Below are 18,839 nucleotides of genomic sequence, written 5' to 3'. Positions count from 1 at the left end.
CCGCTTGCCGTACCTATCCATGGTCCTAGAGTCCTTATTAGGAGGATGGACGGGCACGGAAGGATCTGCAAGTTCCTTTTGGTGGCCGCAGCCACCACCATGGCATCAGCGGAGACACCCTTGGTAAGGAATTGTTTGTCACTCGGGGCAGTGATAAATTTTGAAGGCCTCCTAGGGACTGGCTCTACAGAGTCAGGAGCTGCCCACGCCTTCGTGCAATAACCTGCATAAGGGGGTCGAAGGCGGAGACACCCAGGAGGTGGAGGGCCGAGATCCAAACGCCTCTAGGTATACTGACTCATCCTCAGAGGGATTGTTGGTGGGCCAGTTTCCCCTCTGTTTCAGAAGTTCTAGGATGTCTGAGAAGGAGACATCCTCAGAGGGGATCTAGGGGATCCCTCTGACTCATCAAAGTCAGTATCCAGTGACAGACTCGGGAGTCTGCATGCTTCCTCTTTTAAATCCTCTTCCTAGGAGGGGCTCCCGAAACATCAGGAGAATCCTCGGAAGAGGGGGAAATTCCCAATGGGGAAACCTGAGGCGGAGGATCTCTGGATCCTGTAGCAAGAGAAGTGGCAGAGATGTCAACAGGTACTATAGAGGGAGGAGCTACGGAACAGACTGCTGACTGATACCAGTGGCCAGTACACTCTTCATCACCTCGAATGCTCCCTCCCAGGCAGGTCCGAGAGAACCCGCTCCGAAGAGGTAGGAACTCCGGGACCACCGAAGGGAAGTCTCCGAGGCAGATGTCGGAGCCGAGCTCACCAAGGCCGAGGCTCCAAGGGGAAGAGCGGGCTCGGACAAGGGTCCGATGCCACTCACCCCTCGGAGGAGACCATGGAAGCCCGACCACGAATCCCTCTAAGGAAGAGGAGATAAGAGTAGAGGCTGAAGGAACAGAAGGGGTATCCGTCCTCCAGCCGTAGCAGTAACCATGCCCGAAGACTCCAACTCCAAACTCTGGGGTAGAGTTGAAGGAGGAACTGTAACGGGGTGTGGACCAACAGTCGTCTGCTGAGACAGACTGTGTAACATTTGGGCCAGTACCTGTGACTTGAGTAATCTACTGACCACTCTCTCTAGGTCATGATCTGACAACCTGGATGACCTTGAAGATCGGCTCCGATGGCTCCGTTCGATAGAAGAGGCGGCGGAGCCGACAGTATCGGCCCCAAGGAAGGAGACCCCGACCTCTTCCTGGAATGAGCCACCGGAGCCGATACTATAGATCCTGTCGGAGCCGACTTCGGAGCCGACAGGAAGCCTCGATGTATCGGCTCCAGCCGGAGCCGATACAGCCACCAAGGTAACGGTGTCGGAGCCGATCGGAGCCGACACCGATGCCTGTGCCACATGGGTGTCGGAACCGATCGGCGCTGACATCGAAGTGGACAAAATAGGTTCGGCGCCGATAGCCATCGGTGCCGAACGCTTTGTCAAGCCAGAATCGGCTCCAGTCGGAGCCGATCTCGACTCAATGCAGTCGGAGCCGAGGCCGCAGGCTTAGAAACAGAAGCCTGGGCCTTGGAAACTTTTGCTGGTTTTGATGGAGCCGACTTAGCCGGAGAGCCCTCCGGCTTAAGAAGGCCCCTAAGAACCAGTTTATTATGTCTCTCCTGCAGGACTCTCTGGCTGAAGGAGTGACAAATAGCACAGGAGTCCTGCAGGTGAAGAGGGCCCAGACAATACAGGCAAGAAGTGTGACCGTCTGTCAGAGACATCTTCTGACAGCACGAGTCACACTTCTTAAAACCTGAGACCCTCTCCTTTGACATGGTGCCGAAAAACACACACACACACACACCAGTCAAAATTAAGTTAAATAAAATACCAAAAGGTATTCTACAAAACCAATACACACACCCTAACAGGGGGGGGATGGGATAGGGTTTTAAGATACACTAACAAAAAAATAAAGGAGACAGGGAATTTCTGTCAGAAAGGGGATAATATAAATTTAAAACTATCAATACAAAGTTTTTTGACTAAAAGGGGCTTAAAACTCACAAAAGTGAACAACTTACCAGGAGCTGGTAAAAAGAAGACCTCCTAAGCGAAGCGGCAAACGAGATCTGGGTACTTACCGCCTTGCATCATGGGATATGGGGCTGCCTCGAGCTGGTAGAAGAAACTCTCGAGCTTAGCAAGTGCCGAGTCGGAGCCGAGGGATCGGCTCCGAACCCATCAAGCAAGAATGAAGGCGAGATTGACAACTTAACATTTAGTTTTAGGCATAACTTATTATGTATATTTTTTGCCTTAACTTTTTGATTTGCAGCTTAGCTAATGGTCAGTTGATAGTTTCCACCAGTCAAAAGCTGTTAATGTTATTCAGTAGGGAATATGATTCCAAAAACTACAGTGAAAGCAAACATTGGAAGGTGCCCTGCCATATTACTGGTGTCCAGGGAAGTCCTGAATATACACTTATGCTTGCCAGACACTTCTGTTTGCATTTTTAAACTTTTCTTTAGTTATTAGATCTTTGCATTGGAACAGTGGTAAATAGCAGTGCTCTCTGGTGTAGCAGGCAAGTTCATTTCTTTGCTGCTTCAAGTGATGGACTGTATAGTAATTTAAGGGCAACCATTTCTGCATAACTGACAGTTTTATGGTGGAAAGACTTGAATGCCTGTTGTACCTGAATGGTGGACACATTTATATGAACACTCATTTCTGAAGTGCATATGGAGTTTTATAGCTGCAATTTTAAAATAGTGCTTACATAACTGCATACTTCTGTAAGGTGCATATAGGATTATGACTTTATCAATGTATGCTGAAAATAGCTATATGAATAGTTGCTCTTTTAAAATAAACTGGCTGCAGAGAAGTTCATGGCAGTTATGCATAAGGATTTGCCTCAGAAGGAAGAGATAAAAAAAACATTTCCAGTAAAAGTGAAGAACACTCACTCCCTTGGCCCTGCCACGACCATGCATGCCTTGTACAGCGGTTCTACACCATCAGAGTGACTTAGAATATCTGTTCATATATTCTCTAGTGAATGGAAGAACATCAGCAGTACAATAAACTAATAAACCACAAATAATAAAGAGCAGTAGGTTAAGGTTTCATAGGTAGCAGTGGTGTGCTGAAAGTTTATTAAGCTCTCTCAACTCAGTATTGGCGTAACCAGTCAGGAGGAGAAGGAAACCACACTCACTACAATTCCAGTCTCACATAGACCTACCACGACAGCAAACCAAACACATAAACACACAAAAACATACTCGGAGGCTCTAAATAAAAATCTGCCTAAGCAGCAGAGACCTCCAAAGCAGACACCCAAGCAACCGCTACCCCAAAACAAAACACGTGTAACACATAGCTCACAAAGCCAGTGTGCCGAACAGTCACAGCCCTTAAGGCTAAACAACACACCTGATACACTTGTAATAGGTGACTATCGTCAGGCCCACTGACGTCCCGCTCACCAGGCTGAACAAGGAGAAGATCACGGTGAGCTGCCTGTCGGGCACTAGGATCCGCCACATAACACAAGCACTCAGGCACTCAGGTCACTCCAAGGTAAGTACAAATATGACTCTGTCATTGTCCATTCTGGTGTGAATGACCTGAGATGTACCTCCCTGGACTACATGAAAAGAGTCATAGAGGAGCTCTCTGAGCATGTAGCACAGGCCGGTATGACCCTGACCTTGAGTAGCATCTTACCCTCACCAAGAATGATGCCACAATATGAAGACAAGATGATCAATTTCAACAATTGGCTTAAGTATTGGTGTCATTCAAAGGGGATCCAATGCCTGTCAGCCTGGGATGACATGCTCGACAAGCCACGATGCTTTGCAAGGGACGGCTTGCACCTGTCACCCCTGGGCTTCTGGATATTGGCAAAGGCTCTTGCCACCCCATAGTGCCTTTTTAGGCAAGGCTCAAAAGACAAACCCACCTCCATAGGTATCACAAGGGATAAGAAACTAAGAGTAATGCTACTCAATGCCAGAAGTCTAAATCTCAAGATGCATGCACTTGAAACTCTCCTTAGCATGGAGAACATTGATATCTGTGCAGTAACAGAAACCTGGTTCAAGGCTCCCGAGAGCGCCCCAGCACTACCAGGTTATACCTCATACCATGCTTTTCGGCCCCAAAACTTGGACCGAACCACAAAAGGAGGGGGAGTATCAATATTCGTCAAAGATATCCACACCTCCAGGTTGGTGGCACAGCACAAAGCATCAGAGACTATCCATGTGCAACCAACAGTGGGTAAAACTGCCTTCCAGTTTATTGCCTGCTACAGACCACCCTCCCAAACTCAAGAACCCCACTCGGCCTTCCTGAGAACACTGGAAAATATGAAGGTCTCTCCAAACACCATTATATTGGGCGACTTCAACTACCCAAACATAGACTGGGAGCATTACTCTAGCTCCAACACCCTAGCCCAAAGGTTCCTAGAATTTATAAACTCAAATGCTATGGAACAACTTGTTACCACTCCCACAAGAGGGGAAAACATACTGGACCTGATCATCACCAACATGGGGACTCTATGCTCCAGACCAGAAGTGTATCCCTCACTGGTAAGATCAGACCATAAACTAATCTCACTGGATATTCACATCCCGACCCCACCCCCTGCCCAGGAAACCACAGTGAACAACTTCTCTAAAGCAAATTTCACACTCCTGAAAACCAAGGTGGAATCCTTCAAAGCCCCCGTGCCTGTGGAAAATATGGCCCAGACCACAGAATCCTTTATAAACGCATTCTATGAACACCTTCAGGAATGCATGGATCATGCAATCCCAAATAAAACCAAGACCCAATCCTCCAAAGGCAGATGTCCTGTCTGGTGGACCCCAGCCTTAAACAAACTATACAATAGAAGGAGGAAGCTACTACATGATAGAGCAAAATCCCAAAAAGGGAAGGCATCTCTGATCAGTATTAGCAAAAAAACTACGGGCACTCATAAAATTGTCTAAGGCCAGCTTAGAGAGAAAAATTGCACAGGACACTAAGGATAATCACAAGGCTTTCTTTAGTTATGTTAGGAACTATAGAAATAGCAGCAACCAGTTCTCGGCTTGAGCAAGACTCAAATTCAGTAGGCAAACCACTTTTTGCTTGTAAAAACACAGGTTTATTTCCACAAGTAAAATCCAAACATGTAAAGTGATCTCTTGGTTAAGCGCTTTCATCTGAGTACCTCAGATTTCATCAGAACCACTAATAGCTCATTCAACTCTTTTTTTATATTAAAATTGGCGCCAAAATGTAATGAATATGTGCTTTCTTAAAGGTACATATCAAAAAACTTTGTCCTAGAAACTATTTACAGAAAAAATACCCTATAAATGACTGGACAAGTGCTTAAAAACAATATTTATACAAATTGTAATAATAAATATATATATACATAACGAATAAAAGTGCAAAAAGTGAACAAATTTAAAAAATGTAACAAATACCTCATCATAAATCATTCCAAATCATGAAGAAAAATATATAATATAATTTATGATATGTGATGTAATATATAAAATACTTTCAATTTGATATTCCTATGCTAAAGGTATATTCAAAATTAACTTAAATTGTGTAAATATAACTTAATAGTAGTATAAGTATATGTGAAAAAATACATATAAAATATGGGAAAATTTAATATATATGTAGAAAGTGAACAAAGAATGGATGTAAGTTATGTTAGGAACCTGGGTGGGAATTCCCAGATATGCTCAGAATTAGTCCAAAATGACAAAAAATACACCGGACCCAGACACTGCCAACATCCTTGCTGACAGGTTCAGTGCAAACTTCTCCCCCCCTCCCCACCAAAAGGGCAAATATCTATCCCAGCAGAGTGCTGCCCCCCGACATCTCAGATGCTCAGGTAAGAGCCACCCTCTCCAAAGCAAAAAACACAGCATCAATGGGACCAGACGGTGTCCCGGGCTGCGTCCTACATGAACTCCAAGAAGAGCCAAACCCAAACATAAAACTACTGTTCAATCTCAGCTTTACTACGGGATATGTACCCAAAGAGTGGCGTACAGCAACGGTGGCGAGGGGAAGGTGGTCCACACAGCCTACCTGGACCTCGCAAAAGCCTTCGATACAATACCCCACTTGGGCATTAAAGATAAGCTCACCAGCTTAAATATAAACCCCTATGTCACTAGATGGGTTGCAAACTGGCTCAAGGACAGAACCCACATGGTTAGAATTGCTGGAGCCATGTCAGACTCCAAACCAGTTACAAGTGGCATCCCACAAGGCTCACTCCTGGCACCTCTCTTGTTCGGTATATATTTCTCGGAGGTACAGGCCAACATGGAAGGGCTGTGGCTGACCAAGTTCGCAGATGACTGCAAACTGGACACCATAATTGACTCTCCAGCCGACACAAGCATCCTCCAAAAGGGCCTCATAGAAACAGACAACTGGTGCCACAGCCATGGCCTCAAGCTAAATGCCAAAATGTGTATAGTCATCCCCTTTGGCAAAAACAAAGTGCCCACAAATTACCACATAGGTGGTAATCCATTAAGTACGGAAGAAGTAATTAGGGACCTGGGGACCCAAGTTGATAGCAATCTCTCATTTGACAACCACGTGGCCAAAGTGGTTAGAAAAACATTTTATATAGCCCACCTAATCATGAAGGGATTCACATCTAGATCAGGGGAGGTCATCGTGCCTCTTTACTCATCCCTCATCAGGCCCATAATTGAGTACAATGCCCCTTTTGGTATGTACCTTACCAGACACCTGCAGCAACTGGAAAGACCACAAAAGTACCTCACCAAGAGGATCAAAGGGCTCAAATAGATGCCATATGCTGCCCGGTTAAAGAAACTCCAGCTCTACTAAGTGGCATACCACCTGCTCAGAGGCGATCTGTGCCTGACGTATAAAGCCATATGCAACCCGGAATTAATGGACATGCTGCACCTCAGAAAATCCAAATCCCATCGAGCTATGCACTTGAGAGACTTGAACCTCAGCACTGAAATAAATAGGACATGCTGGAGGGACAGATTCATAACCCAGAGGCTCCCTTCACTCTGGAATAAAATCCCAGTCCAGGTTAGGCAGAGTCCCTCATTGACTCTCTTCAAGAGGAATCTTGATGAGTGGATGGGAGATCGTAGATTTACCCCGGGTATCACTTCTGTGTCACTGTTAGACAGAGGTACAGTATACTAACCTTGAAAAAGGGCATAGCAAAATTAATTTAAAATGGGTGGCGAAAGCCAAACACACTCTGGCTAGGCTTATAAATGCCCTAGGGCAGATAGCCTAGTATGAACCTATGAACCTATGAACAGAGCAATAAATTAAGTAAACAGAGTATTTGTGCTTATCTAACTATATATAATTTTGTGTTTGTATCTTTAATTGTTTTTGGACTAGCTATATATATTCAGCATTACACTAAAGGTAAAGTATCACAACTGCAATTTTCTTTTACTTACCAACTTCTCTGGATGTAAATAATGACAGCTGCTAAAATGAGACTCTAAGAAACAAGCTAGAACTTGTTTCAAGGTGAATATTGGCATGTAAACATACTTGACATCCTCATTACTTTAACTCGCACTTACTACAGCATAGTCATTTGCATGGAGTACACTATTAGCATACATTATCCACAATTAAATCAAATTCGTTTTATCTTGCTACAATGTCCCCACATTGTAGCAAGTTACATATGACTTAGTCTAATAAAAAAAAAAGAAACCTCACCTGGACTGAGGGACTGTTTTGTCTACAAACAGAAAGATTGCCTTTTCTGATGGTAACTGAATTCTTTTCCTGATGATCCACATAAACTGCGCAACAGTAATATCAGAAGGAACGAGGTACTTTCTCTTGTCAATGTCCACAATCTGTGAGCCGGATACCTTCTCCACTATAACCTGCAATTATAAATGTGGATTATAATCTTGTACATTGGAAATTAACACCCTTCTATCCCCTACTGACTGCTAAAAGCTACTTGCCAGCTACCATCTACATAAACTAATATTATATCCAAAGGAAACTATAGCAAAATGTACAAGTAACACTTAGTCCTACAGCAGGGTGTAATGCATCAATATCTGTTCAACTATGCCATTTTCACAGCTGGTGGAAATGCAGCATGTAAAATTACACAATAAGCAAAAGAGAGGATTTACAAAACCTGGCTATGTACTGCAAATGCTCTTGCATCTCTCTGCTTCTATGATCTACTTCTTTAACTATAGCTTGTGCCATTTCACGAAGGGCCTACAATCCATTGACACAATAGTTAAGCAACACTGTTAACTGTATGAATGGCAAAAAAAAAAAAAAATCACTATGTGGTCCATTTAAAGTGCTTATGCTTAATCAAATATAATTTTCGAAATTTCAAGAAGTTTGACTACTGTTATATAATGCCAAATCTTAAATGTGAAAAGAATAACTCTGTACTTTGCCTCACTTGCAACCTCATCCCATCCACACCAGAAAATGGTTGTAGACCAAGTGAACCAAGCTGGTTAACAATAATAAACAAGTAAGGAAATAAATAAGAGTGAAACCTTGTAGAAAAAAAACTGCCTCCTAGACATACATACGAAGGCAGGAAAAGTAAACATAAACCTTACAATATAAAAAGTAAAGAGACCAGTTAGAAGGAACTACTGAGGGAAAACTAGGTTATTTTAAAAATAACTTTACTTTGTCCCTATCAGAAATGGAAAGGAAACCTCCTGCATTACAATGGGAGTAGAGGCAGTGATGGCTGGTGACTTCAAATCAAAGGCGGTCTGCAGGAGACAGCTGAATGGATTTGGCCAATGGGAAGGGGTGTGGCCAACTAGAAGGGGGTGGAGCTATGCTCAAAAATACAAAAACTGGGACACATTGTCCTGGGTGCCAAACCATCATTATGAGAGTCCAATGAAGACAAAATGAAGTGTAGAAGAAAAAAATATTTTAATGCATTGGCTACATGACAGCCGACTTAATAGCTAGATGGAAACAAAAAGGTTGTGAGGCATGAAAAACTAAATTACTTTTTAAATACATTACTGGAATGCCAGCCATAATCAAGTATAAAAAAAAAAACAAGCAGCACTCAACTCAAACCACTTCTCCTTGCGCTGCAGTTCTAATTACAATTTATATTCAGCTTTATAAAAGTACAAAGTAACATGCTGAAAGTAGCAATCTCTGTGATACCCCCACTTGTAAATATGTTTCTTATCCAAAGACCTGCTGCCGGATAACAACTATCTACTTGTTCAATGGGGAAAACATGATCAAAGTAAAAAATGAACAGCAAAAAAAAAAAAACAAAATCAAGATAAATTGCTTAAAGATTTACTGCACAGGTTATGGACCACACATGATAGATTGGCATTCTGTTTAGTTTACGGGTAAAGCCTGCAAAGATGACTGCACATCTCCAACAAATGTAATGAGCTTCTAAAAATACTGTAATCCTGTCCTTTATTACAAATGCTGTCATATGCATTTAAATACCCAAGGCTTATACGTTATCTGGTTATGTAAATATTCTCTGCATGGCAACAACAAAAAGGCTTTCTCTGTTGGTAATTCTTTAACAGTATGCTTATTAAAGCTTACTTGCATCTTACAATCTCAGACAAGCTTACTTGATAGTCATTAAAGCATTGCTACTTAAACACAGAGCAACAGGCACTGTAACAGCATGCATTTTGCAGTATGCTTATTAAAGCTTACTTGCATCTTACAATCTCAGACAAGCTTACCTGATGATCATTAAAGCATTGTTACTTAAACACAGAGAAAAAGGCACTGCAACAACATGCATTTTCTGAATAATAAGAATCGTACATCAACAGTATGCATGGGGGGATACTCTGCACACTTACACTGCATGACTGCTCCTTGCCTTGCTTGGACATATCCAGAGTCACTATATGGGGGAGTGGGGTGCAACAAGTATGTCACAATTTGAAATGTCTCTGGTTGACAGTGATTGCCCTGACTCATTTGTCATACCTCTCAACCTCAGAACAAGAAATTTGGACAAAGCCATAAATAGAAGTGGGACAAAGGCCCAAAAATAAGGACATTTTTTAAAATATTACTCTTATAAACTTAGAAAGATAATAGAATAGCAGGTCTTGCATTAGTATGAATTTTCTGAAGAGCATGAAATCTGAAACTCAAATGTCTGTCATTATTTTCTAACTTAAATCTTTAATGATTTGCCACTAATTTGCCAGAAAACCATAATTTTATGAAATATGGACCAAACGTGATGCAAAAATATAAAATAGCCACACAATACAGCTGGGAACCTGTCAACGAAAGGACACTTTTAATATTAGTACTGTTAACTTGAGCAGCTGACAAAATAGAGAATCTATATGTAATTCTGAAATAAAAGTAATCTACAACTCTGATCATTACAATTATTTATTAATTGTAAACCCTCCATGTTTTCTTCCAAAATTGCCATTTTGCGGAGGGATTATTAGAGGGAGAGCAACATTTTGAGCCAAAATCAGGGACAGTTGAGAGGTTTGGATATACCTAATTCTATAAAGAGATTTATTTGTGGGTACCCCTCAACCTCTTAATGCTGGAAATCTGGACAAGGCCAAATATATTGGGGGAAGATACAAACAGTACTAAAATTGCTCTTGTATAAACTTAGACAGTTGATAGAATAACAGGTCTTGCTTTAGCATGCATTTTTCTGAAGGGTATGAAGTCTGAAACTCAATGTCTGTCATTATTTAGTGACTTCATTCCTAAATGATTTGCCAGAAAAAACACATTTTATGAGGAACAAACCAAAAATAAGAAGCAAAAATCTATTCATTCTGCAAAAATCTGGACAGTTGAGAGGTTTAGTTCAGCCGGGGATGTCTAAGTTTGCCGCCCTTCCCCCCTCACAAAATCATAGTCAAATGGTGCCTCCCCCCCTGCAGCCATTCCAATGTCCCATTACTTGGCACTGTAATGTGCATACTGCTTTACTTTTACGATGACTTGGATTTCATTTAAAGGTTTTATTTTACATTTTACAGCACAAACACTAATAGACATCTGTTAAACAAAGCAACGCAGTCTCACAATGAAAACAGACTTGGCATTCTGCCCTTGAAACTCACATTCATTGAAACAGCATTGAAAGCCAGTGGCAGATAAAGATGAACTTTGGGCTGTTTTTATAGTCCCCTTGCACATGAAAATACACGTGTTCTTTTATACACCTTCCTGAATGTATTAAATTATATTCCTTGTATAATACAGTGCAATTGTTAGAGGACATTTTGAATTTATCGTTTTGAACATTTTTCCAATAAACAATGAAACAAAATGCATGCACCAATAATGACAAAACTGCTCAATTCAGAACATTTCCATCATAAAAGTCTACCCAAACTTCTACAATTCACCAGTATCAGTAAATATGCACAATCTCTGCAGAAGAAAAAGTCATCTAAATAATTCCACATTAAAGAGATCTGTAACTAATGAAGAGGTTGCTGCTAGCAAACCAACTTTATATTTCATTGTTTCATCTACAAATAAAGTGCCTGTTGCCCTAGTGGAATAAATTGCATGTAATAATATGTTACATTAAAAAAATGCTAAGCTAGTAATATTACTATAGGGAATGGATGGCAAACTGATAACAGGTTCATAGTTACTAGGTATCTCTGCCAAAGAGTACATTCTCAGGCATCCACCCCCTTTAAAAGTACAGTATCAGTAATGCATCTACATACTGTGGGAGTAGAACCCACAGCCTTCTGCATCAAAAGCAACTACACTACCTGTTGTGCTATTAACAATGCAAGCCTCCTCAGGATAAGCAGCACTAAACAGCTCTTCCCCTGAAGCTCTCAGCTCCTTGTAAAATCCACTCGACACTCAGCTGTATCTCTCAACATTGCAGCACAAGAAATCTGGAAAAAGCCAAAATTTATTGGGGGGGGTAAAAGCCCGAAAACCAGGGACACATTTTAAACATTGCTCGTATAATCTTGGAAAGTTGCTAGAATAAAATGCTGTATTACCACCATGCATTTCACTGCCAAGTCTTGAGCCCAAGACCCTGTGCACTACAGTCAAAGCAACATACCACAATGCCAAATCAACTGCTTCTTGAAACTAATACAGGAAGACTAAAACTTAAATGGCTAGCATTTAATGAATTCAGTTCTCACCATAACTGTCAAACTCTTAGCATAAAACACCTGGACAAGCCAATAATGGAGGAATATAGCCCCAAAACTTGGGAGAAATTTCAAATATTGATCTTATAAACTTAGAAAATTGCTAGAATAAAAGGTTTTGTGTTACCATGTACTTTCGGAAGAATATGAAGTCTGAAATTCAAATGCTTGTCATTATTTACTGAATTAACTCCAGAAAACCACAGATTTTATGAGGAATAGAATACAAATATGAGGCAAAAATATGAATAGCTTTCACAAGTGGTGGTGGCTAGGGAATTCAAGCTCTTGCTACCTGCACCCATGGTACATGGTTTGAGCCAGAGTTATTCTGTAACATTTGAGCCCAAGTTAATTCCCACTGCTGTCTCTCTAGCCAAAAGGTATATGTATCTGGGGCATTTTACACACCACATCCCACACCTTAAGAAGAAGAAATACATTAAAAATAAAAGCTCCATTCTGTAAGAAGCTAAGCACACACACTGCTGCTTAAGAAGAAATACATTAAAAACAAAAGCTCTGTTCCGTAAGTGAGTTCCACAAGCCCTGGACTGTTTTGTAAGCAGTTAAGAAGCTCCATTTCGTAAGCACACATGCTTCTGCTTAAGCTGCTTAAGAAATACATTAAAAACAAAAGCTCTGTTCTGCGAGTTCCACAAGCTCAGGACTGTTCTGTAATCTCTGCTCAAGAAGAAATATATATATAAAAAAAGCTCCGTTCTAGAAATAAAACAAGCTCTGGACCATTCTGTAAGCAGAAACACATTGCTACAAGCTCTGTTCTGACAGTTCTGTAAGCTCAACAAATAAATAAAAAAAAAAAAAGCTCCATTCTGTTGTAGAAACACAAAGTCCGGTCGCACTGAAAGCTTACCTGAGGGATCTGTCCAGGCTCTGTCTGTCTCCTGCTTTGTGTTACAAAATCCCGCGATGAATACAGTCCCTCCGAGAGCTGAATATAGTTCCTGCGAGAGCAGGCTGGATTATCCAAGCCTGCAGACGTTGCAGTCCGGTCCCCTTCCAGTCTATGCGGTTAGTAACTGTACAGACTTCTGGGCATCTCTGTAGTCAGATGCCTTCTTCCTAATCCGGACTGTTGTTAAACCAGTCCAGATTCATCAGCACGCATGTGTGGAGTTCAGGGTATTTTTTTATTTTCTTTTTAGTTGTTATTTTTGAAAGATTCAATTGCAGCTTTTGGTGCTAGAAAAATGTTTACCAGGTGAGCCCACTGGAGATGTTCTCCTTTCAGGGCTCATAGTTGCAAACTAGGCAAATGAAGGTTGGGTGATCAAACATGGGATTGCTGCATGGTCTAGGCTTAACAGCACATAGCCTTAAAACTCTCAGGACTGCAAGCGATTGACGTGTACTAATTTGATTATAATGTACAGTCCTTTATTTGTTAAAATTTCAAATGTTTTTGTAGTGATACTGCCTAAATTCTCACAACAGGTTAATGTTGTTATATTATTTTGCTTATTAACATAACCATGTCCGTTTCTTCTTGACAGTTTTTGCATTACATTTTCATCCTTACAAAATTTGTGTGTATACAGAAAAGAGAGACAAAATTAGGTAACACTTTTTCAAGATTGTTTATGTATTAGCATGCAAATAGTCTGTTATTTATTTATTTATTTTATATTATGCTTTTGTGCAAAACATTAAGAAAAGTTTGAATGGATTTGGGGAATGGATGACTAAGATTTTATTTGAAAGTAACATGTCAACAGAAATTTTACATGTGCATGTTTTTATATATTTCAAAAATTGTGTGAATGGTTTACATATGCCATTACCCAAGTAACTTAGTTCATAGTACTAATTATGTTACGATACACCAGCATTAATGGAGACATGCCATAGAATGCACAAGGCCAAAGCTTCATTGTCAGAATGTCTTCTTTGTAGCCTTTGTTATCAGGTTGGCTGTTTTTTTTTTTTTTTTTTTTTTTTGTGTGTGTTTTTTTTTTGTGTTTAAGGTAGCATTTCAGAAGTTTATTTTTTTAGTACTGGAAAGGTATGTTGTTCTGAAACATGCATCATTTGGAGTAGGGAGTGCACTAGGAGCAAGAAGGGGTTATATATTCTGGTGCACTTTCAAAAATCCTTGCTACGCATGTCTTGTTACACACATACATACACACACACACACACACACACACACACACACACACACACACACACACACAGACAGCCACAGACAGCCACAGACAGACAGCCACAGACAGACAGCCACAGACACAAATCCAGATGCAACAGTACCAAAATGTCAGGAAGAATGATTTACTTTAAATACATGGCACAATATATGGATGATTTTGATCAAGCAAGCATGAAGCAGCTATAATAAAGCCATGAACAGTTAATGCATCCAAGTTGTTGACTTGATGTAATGAAAGTGTAACCAGAAAAAAAAAAAACACTATTTAATTTAAAATGAAAAAAAAAAAATGAGTAAAGGCAACAAACAGGTTTAGTGACTGATCAGTTCTTCTGTACAAGAATTTTAGTGTTTAGGTTCCAGAAAGATGTCAATGATAATAAAACTATAGCATTTATGTCAGCCATTTATAATCATTATTATTAGTACACTGAATCCGTAGAAGCCACAATAATAATACTTGCTGCAGATCACTTCATCAACCTACTAAGAAGTAGGTACCTGATATTACTTTATCTTTATGCCTAGAAACAGGGCAAAATGTTTTACATTTCCAAACAGCCAAAGGCATTCAATTGTGCACTTTTGCACAGTTCTGAAGTCAATAGCAATGCCATTTGTCACAAAGTTAAATAAAATCTAATCTGCTTTATTCTCAAAGCTAATATAAGGCTTTCATTTTTCCCCAACTGTGTTTTAAATGCATGCTTTTCAGAGCCAGCGCAAAACTGTCATTTAATTCCAGCAACATCTGGGATCAGTCCCAGATCCCTTATAAAGTCAAAATTAACCTGAAACCACTTCCAAAGAAAATATGAACAGTTTAACAAAACTGCTCATAGTTATCACATTATAAAATACAGAGCTGGTGACAGCACAGTTGTGCCCACTTACAATAAATGTAGATGCTAGAGTGTCTTCACTGTTGCAGTGATAACATGCTGTTATTTCTTGCTTTGGAAGCTCTCAGCTTTCCTGAATTCCACAGATTTCCCCCTCCCCCTGGTCTGGCAGATACCTTCCTCATTAATGAATTCCCCAAAGATGGAATATAAGAATCCTTGTCTGGCACCATTTCTTAATTACTTTTTTGTCATCAAAGCTTGATAAAGCCTTCGTCTAGTATGCTGGTTGATCTGAAGCCAGAGATAAAGCAGCTAAAGACAAGTAACCTCCATTGTGGAAATTGTTTTGTATTACAGTGTACTGTATTTCTTGGCAGATGTATTCTGCTAAGACAAATGTTTGCTTATAGTGCGGAAACAGGAACCCTAATCAGGATTCCCACTCACTCTGTTCTGTCTGGGCCCAACTGGCCCCAATGTGCTTATTTTAATTCTAAGACTATTAAGCAAAGGGCTGCATTGCTACAGAAGTTTTTATACAAGGAAAGGTCATTGCTGCCCCTAGTATGCCATGGTTTCTGCTAGTCATACTAAACAGGAACTCTTGAAAAAGGACAGAGAAACTTCCGTAGATAGTCAGAGTGCCGGCGCATAGTATATCAGTGTTATAGTCCACCCAGGTTCATTATTGTTGATGGGGGGGGAAACTGATCCTTCCGCAGTCCCCTTAGATGACAGAGGGTGTGGCCAAGGTCTCTGACGAGACCTTTGTGGAGTCCATCATGCAAGCCAGCCCCCTCAACATCTACACTGGCCAAAGTTCTTAGGGAGTCAGACGGCTCCAGAGTCACCGCATAGATTCTGGCTTCCAATACTCGAGCTATACCGAATGATGGGAAGGGCAGTTCTCAATGTCACAAGAAAGGAGACTTTAACAGACTTGGTGCAGTCAGTGGCCGGTCACCTGAGACCTGGGCCAGAAACAGTGGAAACTACATGCAATCTGTTTTTGAAGGGATGCAGCTTCCTGAACACACACACACACACACACACACACACACACACACACACACACACACACACACACACACACACAATCTCATATAAGGTCTTATGGATTGGGCTATACAGAGAGATGATGCCAATGTTTTCTAGTCATGCCTATTAGCTGTGATGTTCATAGGTTCATAGGTTCATAGGTTTATACTAGGCTATCTGCCCTAAGGCATTTATAAGCCTAGCCCAAATTATTGTGGCTTACGCCACCCCTTATATGAAAAAATACTGTGCCCATTAGTTTGTTGTGCCTCTGTCCAGCAGTGACCCAGAGATGATTCCCGGGGTAAACCTACGATCTCCCATCCACAGGTCTAGATTTCTCTTGAACAGAGTCAGCGAGGTGCTCTGCCTCACATGGACCGGGATTTTATTCCACAGCATAGGGAGTCTCTGAGTGATAAATCTATCCCTCCAGCACGTCCTATTTATATCCGTGCTAAGGTTTAATGTCGCTAATAGCCCCTGGGCCTTCTTACTGCTATTTTATATTGTTCACTTAAATTCATACTGCATGAGAATTCCCATCTAGGTTCAAATTGTCACTGTATTTTTTTCTCTAAAGCAGTGTACTCCATGAATTTTTGTTTCCCAGGCGCATCACTCTCTACTTCTCCATACTAAATATAAGTTCCGTAGTTCATGCCACACTAAATATAAGCTGCCATAGTGCATGCCACACTAAATATAAGCTGCCATAGTTAATGCCACACTAAATATAAGCTGCCATAATTCATTACTCTAACTGTGCTAAAACACTTCTTCCAGCTCAACTTGTATCACAACCCTTCTGCAATCTTTGTCAGTGGAATACTTAATTTCATACACAATGCAGTCATTTACAAAGATATTAAAATGAATGGGCCCAGTTCTGAACCCTACAGTATGTTATCACAAATTCTATTTTCAGACCAAAAAAGTCTAGCCAGGCCTAATCTGTTTCGTCAATATAATTTTTTTCTGATCACCTCTCAGAAATATTATGGTTTATGTAGGCCAGCAGATGGTCTATAAATGCTCAAGCTAATGTCTACAGTGGTGATTTTAGAGAGAGATTACACATTTGAGAAACCCACTTTTTTATGATTCAAGCTGTCCATAGCTGAATATTAGTGTGCTACCTTTTTCCTGTTTAAGGGCAGCATTTCAAGGAGTGTGTACATTTATTAAACACTAGATGGGGCCAACAAAAAGTACAGTTTTGTACCTACCATAAATGTAGATGTTCGAGTGCTAATACAGCTGCAGTCATAACAGATGGGTTTTCCTGCCGTCAGGCGGGTCCTCGGTCGGCCGAATTCCAAAGTCTAGGTCCGGCGTCTGTTGTCGTTGCTTCTTCCCTGACGTCAGTGCGACAGGGGTATAAAAGAACCAGCCAACGCCATTTTCTTCAGTTTTTCTTGCCCCAGATGTCAGGTGCCCCCAGAAGGAAGGCAATACATAAATTTATGTAGTAATGCAATGCAATATAATCAAAAAACAGTAGTTGCAAGCAAATACACCATAAATGAATACCCCAATCAGGTTGTATGAGGAGATGTTAGCCAATAGGCCTGTCCCAAGAGGGGAAGGAGGGAGGGAAACCTGGACTGCAGCTGTATTAGCACTCGAACATCTATATTTATGGTAGGTACAAAACTGTACTATGTTCATCGTGCATACAGATGCAGTCATAACAGATGGGTAGAATCCCAAAGCTAAAGAAGGGGTGGTAGGCACTAGGTGGAACTAGGAGGAGCCAGGATGCCCTGCAAGACTGCAGTGGCAAAGCCTGCTCTAGTTTTGGAGTATAATGGTAGGTGATAGTGCTTGGAGAAGGTATGCACAGAACTCAAAGTGGCTGCTTCCAAAATATCTTTGGTAGGAACCCCTCTGAGGAAAGCTGCAGAGGTAGCTGTGGCCCTTGTGGAGTGAGATATGATGCCTGCAGGTACAGTTTTACCATGAAACGAGTAACAAAAGCGTATGCAGTGGGCTATCCATTTTGAGATTGTCTGTTTGGAAATTGGCTTCCCTTGAGCTCCTGTAGCATAGGACACAAAGAGTTGCTCTGATTTTCTGAAAGGCTTTGTTCTGTCCAAATAATAATGCAGCTGTCTGTGGATGTCCAAGGAATGTAGTAGTCTCTCCCCTTTGTTTTGAGGATTAGGGTAAAAGGTAGGTAAGTGGATAGCCTGATTCAAAGCTACCCTGGATACCACCTTTGGCATAAAGGATGGATTGGTTCGTAAGGAAACTCTGTCCTGATGGAAAATGAGCCATAAGGGCTTGTAGTTCCGACACCCTGCGAGCTGAGGTGATAGCCAGAAGGAAGGCTGTTTTCCAGGACAAATATTGCAATTCGGTTGAGGCAGCTGGCTCAAAAGTAGGCAAGGTCAGTTTTTCTAGAATGAAATTAAGGTCCCAAGCAGGTACTGGTCATTTCCTTGGGGGTTTTATATTCTTAGCCCCTCTGAGGAACTGTCTTAAGAGGGGGTGAGAGAATAAAGGAGGATCAGTGTTGTATTCTGCAGAAATGGCTGAGGCATGGATTTTGATGGAGGAGAATGAAAGTCCACTGCTTAGCATCTCAGCTAG

At 41.2% G+C, this 18,839-nt stretch overlaps 1 protein-coding gene across 1 annotated transcript in view; it reads right to left on the bottom strand.

The window, feature by feature from the left end:
* GABARAPL2 (GABA type A receptor associated protein like 2) overlaps positions 1–18,839 on the bottom strand; it is a 301,666-nt gene that overhangs the window by 19,904 nt on the left and 262,923 nt on the right. Inside the window, exon 3 of the mRNA XM_044081769.1 lies at positions 7,729–7,901. Coding sequence (XP_043937704.1) covers positions 7,729–7,901 — 173 coding nt within the window. The remainder of the gene's footprint in view (positions 1–7,728; positions 7,902–18,839) is intronic.

The sequence above is a fragment of the Protopterus annectens genome, chromosome 8.part1, assembly GCF_019279795.1.
Source record: "Protopterus annectens isolate FY-2018-M chromosome 8.part1, PAN1.0, whole genome shotgun sequence".
In the NCBI taxonomy this organism is placed as follows: domain Eukaryota; kingdom Metazoa; phylum Chordata; order Ceratodontiformes; family Protopteridae; genus Protopterus; species Protopterus annectens.
Note: the sequence above shows the minus strand (reverse complement) of the source record. Positions and strands in the feature narration are given on the sequence as shown.